This window comes from Sycon ciliatum, chromosome 7 (genome assembly GCF_964019385.1).
Source record: "Sycon ciliatum chromosome 7, ocSycCili1.1, whole genome shotgun sequence".
NCBI classification, from domain to species: domain Eukaryota; kingdom Metazoa; phylum Porifera; class Calcarea; order Leucosolenida; family Sycettidae; genus Sycon; species Sycon ciliatum.
This window is the reverse complement of record NC_088649.1, coordinates 3970906-3979027: the sequence shown is the minus strand read 5'-3', so window position 1 is coordinate 3979027 and position 8122 is coordinate 3970906. Positions and strand designations below refer to the sequence as shown.

The 8122-nt window shown below is 48.8% G+C and overlaps 1 protein-coding gene across 1 annotated transcript in view; it reads left to right on the top strand.

Moving 5' to 3' along the window:
* The window catches only part of LOC135820770 (uncharacterized), a 46286-nt gene extending 39985 nt beyond the window's left edge, over window positions 1-6301 (top strand). The window contains exons 18-22 of the mRNA XM_065333803.1: window positions 162-229; window positions 873-936; window positions 1539-1627; window positions 2427-2634; window positions 4780-6301. Coding sequence (XP_065189875.1) covers window positions 162-229; window positions 873-936; window positions 1539-1627; window positions 2427-2634; window positions 4780-5286 — 936 coding nt within the window. The 3' untranslated portion in view covers window positions 5287-6301. The remainder of the gene's footprint in view (window positions 1-161; window positions 230-872; window positions 937-1538; window positions 1628-2426; window positions 2635-4779) is intronic.
* Window positions 6302-8122: the final 1821 nt, after the last annotated feature.

Below are 8122 nucleotides of genomic sequence, written 5' to 3'. Positions count from 1 at the left end.
ATGATGTCCAAAGGGTGAAATATTGGCAGTCCTTCCAGTCATTTGTGTGCAGCTGAGAGCCTCTGTTCATGGAATGGAAGTGTTCACAAATGGAAAGATAATGCTGCCATGGAGTTGGCGATTTTTTTTAAAGGAAACGTTTCTTATCTCTTCACTTGTAGAAAATGGACAACGAGGTTCTGTCGCCGGCAGCGTCATGTCTGCAGCTTGCTATACCGCAGATCAAACTGTTAGTACAACCCCTCCCTCCTCCCCTCCCTCCTCCCCTCCCTCCTCCCCTCCCTCCTCCCCTCCCTCCTCCCCTCCCTCCTCCCCTCCCTCCTCCCCTCCCTCCTCCCCTCCCACCCCTTACTTCGTTTAGCACATACATCCACTGTAGTTCACGCACACACACTGTAAAAATGGAGCAGCAGTGATTGCGGCTGCAAGACCAACGCCCCGTGGCTGCTTGACTTCTTAACGGATTTCCATATCCGCAACAGTACGACTCCCTGGTGTACAGCCAGACTCGTGACAAGCATTTGAAGTACAGTAGAACCTGTCAATGCGACCACTCTGATAAGGCAACCACCTGTGCCAGAAGACCACTACTACTTGGACCAAGGGATGTTATTTCCAGTCAAATGACCCTGGGTAAGGAGACCACCTGTACACGGGGATCCCGTGTGTAAGGTCCCTTGATCGGTCGGCTTAGACAGGTTACACTGCAGCCGTATAACAACTGAATGCTGTGTTACTACGACCCACACGAACAGTTTAAAAACACATTCTGTGCCCTTGTACTGAGGTATTTGTAGTAAGAAAGTGTGTGTAAGAAAGTGCAGGTATGACAATTGCTCTCTGCCGCTTGTTTCTCCTCTTCGCCTTAACAGGGAAAGAGACAAGAGTTTGACGTTTGCTGATGTGTATTGGTCCGTCAAGATTGGGAACCCATTGGTATGCACAATATTCTAATAGATTTTACGAAATTGTGTTTCACATTTACGGCAATATACAGTAAAACCAGGTGTAAGCGACCTCTGGGTTTAGCGACCACCTGCTCTTAACGACCGTCTTTCTATACACCGACAGTTCTACACAGACACTGTGGGACCTGGTTCTAAAGACCACCTGGCTTTAACGACTGCTTTTGCTTGCACCGTGGGGTGGTCACTTAAACCAGGTTTTACTTTAGGATGGATTTGAGGTCTTGTAGGCAAAACAAGAAGTCTCTAGTATCTCATAATACCGTCCAGTGATAATTGGCTACTTTCATCTTTCACCCACTGCAGCAGGTGTGGAGAGCCGCTAGTCAGCTTGTGCCTGTAACTGCTCAACCTCCTTTCTTTCCCTTTCTATATCCACGGTTATGACTGGCGTCTAGCTGTCCTATCGAACACATACAAATGGCACACGCAATTCAATCTCAGGCTCCGAGGGAAAAGAAATCCATCTCCTCTTCCTTCTTCTCCCTGTTCTCCTCCTTCCTACGTTCCTTGTTCAATGGAGTTGTTCATTCTTGTTTTCTAAGTTGTTTTGTTTTACTGTATTGTGGGCAGGTATCGGAGGAGGAGAATGTCGACATTCGCAACCCAGGACTCTGGCACAATCCCATCTATGACAAGATGGAAGAGCTAGTGGATGAAAGGTAGGTCACGTGTGTGTGTGTGTGTGTGTGTGTGTGTGTGTGTGTGTGTGTGTGTGTGTGTGTTTGTGTGTGTGTGTGCCGTGGTGCGTGTGTGTGTGTGTGTGTATGTATGTGTGCACATGAGTACATGCCTTTCCACATTGAGCTTGAATATTCGGCTGTCTGTGATTAAACGGGATGCAGAGAGTTGCACTTGCAGAACAGGTGTGCGCTGCAACACCGCAACACTGCCACATTGGTGCGTCAGCACTTGCCATATTCCAACCTCTCTCTTCTTGTCTCACACCTAGCCAATCTGTCCACCCTCCCTTACTTCTCTGTATCCTTTCATGCAGCTGTATGCCATTCTGACCCTACAACCGTTGATGTATCTGTCTGTCTAAAATACCCTCGTTCCGTTTGTATGGCTCTTTTGCTTTCTTTTGCCGTTATCTCGGGATAGGTTTCAGTACATTAACGGTCTGGACCTGAAACGTGGTAGCTCTGTAATAGCCAATCTGGACACCCTTGTTTCTCCCTCTCAATGATCCTTTCATTCAGCTGTATGCCATTCTGACCCCGGGCTACAACCGTTGATTTATCTGTTTGTATGCTCAAGGATACATTATAAGGGAAAAGTCTGAAGAAAAAAATGACTGCTACTACCAGGAATCGAAGCAGGGACCTTTGCTTGAGGCCAGTGATGCTCTAACCACTGAGCTATGGTGTAGCTGTGATCCCAGCAGAGACCATTCGACCTTTTCTTCAGACGTCAATTTGTATGGCTCTGTTGCTTTCTTTTGCCTTTGTATCGGGATAGGTTCCAGTTCCTTGATGACCTGGACATTGGCGGTGACCTTGACGACGATGATGATGATGACGCCGGCTTTGACACGGTGGCCGGTGCACGGCGGATCTCATCGCAGTCCGGGGGTCACGGCACTGCCACGGCAACCACCGGCTCCATACAGGTTGGCCGAGCGGGCACGTCTGCCTGTGCTGGCAGCATACTGGCTCCACCGATGCAGGTAAGCCAAACATAGGGGTTTTTTCAGATGCCCATCCTGATACAATACTTAAACAATCGACGAGGAGACAATAGTCGTAAAATGGCAATAAATAAGATAAATTGTGCACTCATAACAATAGCAAAAAATGAAGAAAGTCAAGTTCCATAACGTTTTCTTGTGACTGTCATCAGTGGAACGCCGTCACATAAAAATGTAATAACTAAAACACACACTTATATACATGAACGAAGTAGCGGTGAGGCATCCTGCAGCTTCATAACTCGAAGAGAATTGGTGAGCACACATGCTCATTCCCTGGGAAATATTATCAACACCTAAGAACACCAAATTAGTGTATATTACTGCTCCTTCGCAGACTTCCACTTCAGATTGCATCCTGATGATGGCAATTTGCCGAAACGTTGAAAATGATTCTGTAAAATGAAATGAGTTGTGAATTTGCAGTGCCCAGGGAATGAGCATGTGTGCTCACCAATTCTCTTCGACTTATATACATGTAGCCTCATAGCCTGAACCGTTCTTGTTTTCATGCACTACAGTCCATGCCCAGTTAAGTCACCGTGTATACATTGGTATGCTGTGCTTGGTGATATTCTAGCCTGGTCGTTCTTAGGCGCTCCGTCTTTGGCGTCCGAAAGTACTGTAGGCTTCAATCTTCTTAGAATTCAGGAGCAAAAGGATGACCAGACCTTGTGCAAACGGCTGACCTTAGGTCTCATTCTACTGTATCATTGGTGATGCAAAGGTTCACTCGCGGAAAACCCTTTGTCAGAGTTAGGTAGGGACAGATGCAATCAAATGTTACAATTAGGATTATATTATTCTATTTACAGGGTCGGGATCTCCGTTTTAGTGACATACAGTGATCGATGTTAGTTCAGAGTAGCTTCCTATGAGACATGGCAGGCATTTGTGTGTGTGTGTGTGTGTGTGTGTGTGTGTGTGTGTGTGTGTGTGTGTGTGTGTGTGTGTGTGTGTGTGTGTGTGTGTGTGTGTGTGTGTGTGTGTGTGTGTGTGTGTGTGTGTGTGTGTGTGTGTGTGTGTGTGTGTGTGTGTGTGTGTGTGTGTGTGTGTGTGTGTGTGTGTGTGTGTGTGTGTGTGTGTGTGTGTGTGTGTGTGTGTGTGTGTGTGTGTGTGTGTGTGTGTGTGTGTGTGTGTGTGTGTGTGTGTGTGTGTGTGTGTGTGTGTGTGTGTGTGTGTGTGTGTGTGTGTGTGTGTGTGTGTGTGTGTGTGTGTGTGTGTGTGTGTGTGTGTGTGTGTGTGTGTGTGTGTGTGTGTGTGTGTGTGTGTGTGTGTGTGTGTGTGTGTGTGTGTGTGTGTGTGTGTGTGTGTGTGTGTGTGTGTGTGTGTGTGTGTGTGTGTGTGTGTGTGTGTGTGTGTGTGTGTGTGTGTGTGTGTGTGTGTGTGTGTGTGTGTGTGTGTGTGTGTGTGTGTGTGTGTGTGTGTGTGTGTGTGTGTGTGTGTGTGTGTGTGTGTGTGTGTGTGTGTGTGTGTGTGTGTGTGTGTGTGTGTGTGTGTGTGTGTGTGTGTGTGTGTGTGTGTGTGTGTGTGTGTGTGTGTGTGTGTGTGTGTGTGTGTGTGTGTGTGTGTGTGTGTGTGTGTGTGTGCGTGTGTGTGTGCGTGTGCGTGTCCCATATGGTGCAGTGGTATGTGCAGTCGATTTCCAATCGAGAGGTTGCGGTTTAATTCCCGACGATTATGGTCGCACACGTCTTTCTTCTCTTTCTCGGACTCTTCCTGACTTTTCTTCCATTCTCCTGGGTGGTTACCAACAGCCAGTGTATGCCGGAGTATGTAGTGTGGTGTGCGTGTGTAGAAAAAAATGAAAAAAATTAATGAACAATAGGGATTCACTGGTCAGAAAAAGTCACATCAAACAGCTGTGTGGTGGATACCAGGCTAAAAATAGTGGCGGTCAATTCATCAGCCTTGTAAGCTGTTGAATGGTGTAATCCCAGCACAAGTTGCTATGTCTAACATAGCTGTTCGCTATCATCGCTTCCGCGTTGGGCATGTCTGAGGTCTGAGGTGTGTGTGTGTGTGTGTGTGTGCATGTGTGTGTGTGTGTGCGTGTGTGTGTGTGTGTGTGTGTTTGCGTATGTGTGTCTGTGTATGTCCACATGTGCGCGCACATACACTCAGGCTCCGCTTCCAATCCAGGTGTCGAGCTTCACCAGCTCCAACAACAGTGCTAGCAATGACCGTGGTAACAGCGGTGGCAGCAGCAGCAGCAATGAGCGGCAGAAGGAAGACACATCAGCCCCACGTGCAGAGGACGCAGCACCACACACAGCAGCAACAAGGAACAGTCTCCCCGCAGCAGCAACAAGCAACAGTCTCCCCACAGCAGCAACAAGCAACAGTCTCCCCACAGCAGCAACGGCAGGCAGCGGACGGAAGAGCAAGAAGGAGAAGAGCGGCCGCAAGAAAAGCCACCGCGATCCGATCTCCTTCGGAGAGATGCTGCAGCAGGCCGGTGTCAAGGACACGTACAGCGACAGCGACGATGAAGAAGACGGTGGAGACGTAGCTGCCACCGCTGGCCCCCCTACTGCTGCTGCTGAGGAGAACAGTGCAGCAGGTACACCGACAATTGTGGTCAGTCAAATGATGTCTGATGCCAGTCTTGAAAGCACATTGTGGGGTTAGACCCAGTGGCATGAGATAAAAATGATTGACAGTGTACGACTATCTCTGAGATGAGCATGATTGACAGTGTACGACTATCTCTGAGATGAACATGATTGACTTGTACGGCTATGTCCCTGTACTACATTCTAGTGACGTCACACACAGGATGCTGGTTGTAAGCTGTATGGTGACCGCTGTACACTGGCGTAGAACGAGATGAAGAAGGGGCCCGTGGCGGAGTTGCTTTGCTATCTCTACTGGCATTGTATGCTACTGCTGGTGCTGCTGCTGTTGCAAAACCTAGTGAAGCTTTGTGGTGACGATGGTGCCAGCGGTAGTGCTGCTGCTACTGCTGCTGTAAAACCTAGTGAAGCTGAAGTAATGACCTTGGTGCCAGTAGTAGTGGTGGTGCTATTGCTGCTGCTGCTGTTGCAAAACCTAGTGAAGCTTTGTGGTGACGATGGTGCCAGTGGTGGTGGTGATGCTGCTGCTGCTGCTGCTACACGGTGGCGGCAGCGATGGCAGTAGTGCTACTGGTGCTGGTGCAGGTGTCAGTGCTGGTGCTGCTCCTGTTCTCGCAGGAGTGCCGCCTTGCATGCGGCGGCTCAGTGCATATAATATTATCGTGAACAAGTTCGAGCATTTGATATGGCGCTCTTCGCCTCGACAACCATACTATCTACCATGAACGTATTCATTTGATTGCCGGTCAGTACTGTCTAGTGTTATGGACAGCTGAAGTTGGTCTCTGGCCTCTGCCAGCCTCTTGTATAGTCATTTAATTTGTAACTGTAGCGGCTACATACCGGTCACTCGTTGTTTTTTTAAGAAACCTAATCTGCATGCCTGGAGAAGTTTACTCTGATGTGTACAGTGTCATAATTATACATGTGCATGTCTATCTATTAAAACACGTAGATCTACATATCCATTCGTGATAAAGCAGCTTAGACAGTCTAACGCCAATACTTGACTGATTTTTTGTAAACTATAATTATTATTATTATGACCTCAGAGTCCATGTGCTTTGAAATTGTTGTCCGTGTACATGCAGAGCTACAAGAGCTCATGACATGTGCAGGGGGGGGGGGGTGGGTGGGGGGGGGGGGGGCGCTGTGCAGCCCTAGATCTGTGAATAGTGTGATGTGAACAGCTAGGTGCGGGGAGAGGAGGGGGGGGGGGGGTGTTTACTCGCTTGATCGCGTTTCATTGAGCAGCACTGCATTTACTATGTATATGAGTCCCCGAGTGTGTGTGGGTATGGGGGGGGGGGGGGGGCTGTGGGGCCTGTGGTCGGTGCTGCCGCTCCACTCGTGGATTCCAAATCCATAGCTGCCAAAGACGGCTCTCTCGTCATGCCGATTGAACATGTGGTCCCTGATCTCTCGGCAGACTGCCGACTTTCTGCTTTCTGCCGTCGCTCGTCGTTTCATGCTGTCGGCCCCGCAAGGGGACATGTGCACTGCACGCAGCGTTCTGTACGCCCTGAGGGCGCCGACCTCGGTCAATCGACTGGATTTCCATGTCCGCTACAGTACATGCACTCTTACAGCATTGCTCACAAGTGACAACTTTGCAAGTGCAAAACGGGAAAGCTTGTGCAGCAACTCCATCTCCTGTGCATCCACCTCGGCAAACGACGTGTTCAGTTTTCCTGCATTCCGCTCCAAGACACGTAGAAGTAGCGACTCGTACAATGCTGTGCTCGATTTCGCCAAGCCACGTCCGCTGTGGTACAGCTCACATGCCAGAGCAGCAAATAATGGAGTTCCTATCAATGCTAGCATGTCCGGCTGTGCATGCAACTAACTAACTTCTCCAGCATGTCCTCCGCTTGTTTTCCGCCCACCACTTTTCTCACGTACGTCTTCACGTTCTCTTGTGAGAATCCGATAACCTCCAGATTTTGATGGTACTTTCCACAACTAACTTGTATGCATCGGCGCATGGTCGAGATGTGACCACCACATGCATAACAACACTGTGTTCCCTTAACAGCATGTCTTGCACGTACACACTACATATCTCCAGGCTGCATTCATCCATGCCATCAAGACAAGGACAACACATAGACGTGATGGATGGCGGCGAAAGTAGCGAGCTATCTCCTCCAGCTCATCTTTTTCCCAAGTCCAACCTGTCGAATCGAGCACACAGGTTTCTACTGCCTGCCGTACTGGTTAGTTGCAGATCGCACCTCACACTGGTTAGTTGCAGATCGCACCTCAGCACGTCGTAACCATGGAAACTCAAGATCAATCTTCTCCTTCCACACTGACCACAGGGAATGTATCCCACAGGTACATGTAGGTATTCTAGCATTCGAAGGGAGATTGTAGATTTGTTGCTACCTGCGCTGCCAAACGCCACCACGCTATTCTTCTTCGCTCCAATGGACACATTGCTAGCGGCACGAGCCAGCAGTCCACATTCGGCATCAACTACTCCGCTGGCATCCGCCATCGGCTTCATCCTAGCGATCCTTTGCACAATCGCTAGATTCGCTACCGGAGACAGAGAAGGTCTCGCAGAGCTCAATACCACGAGTCTTTTCAGACTTTGAAGTTTCCATCCTGAGCTGCTCCGATAGCATGTAGCGGGCGCCGTGTGCGGATACACAACCCGGGTGCCGAAAGGCGGGTTCACGTCCCCACATAATTATGGCTACTTGCCCTTGTCTAATCCCCAAGACGAAAATGATAGTAGTACATGACATAATACTCATGATACTAGTACTAGTAGTAGCCGACTGGCCGAAATTTTAAAAAAAGCAAAAAAAACATGCCGGTGGTGTGTAGACTAGACTGTATGCTAATAATATGCAGTAGATACATAAAATAATACTATTATATCT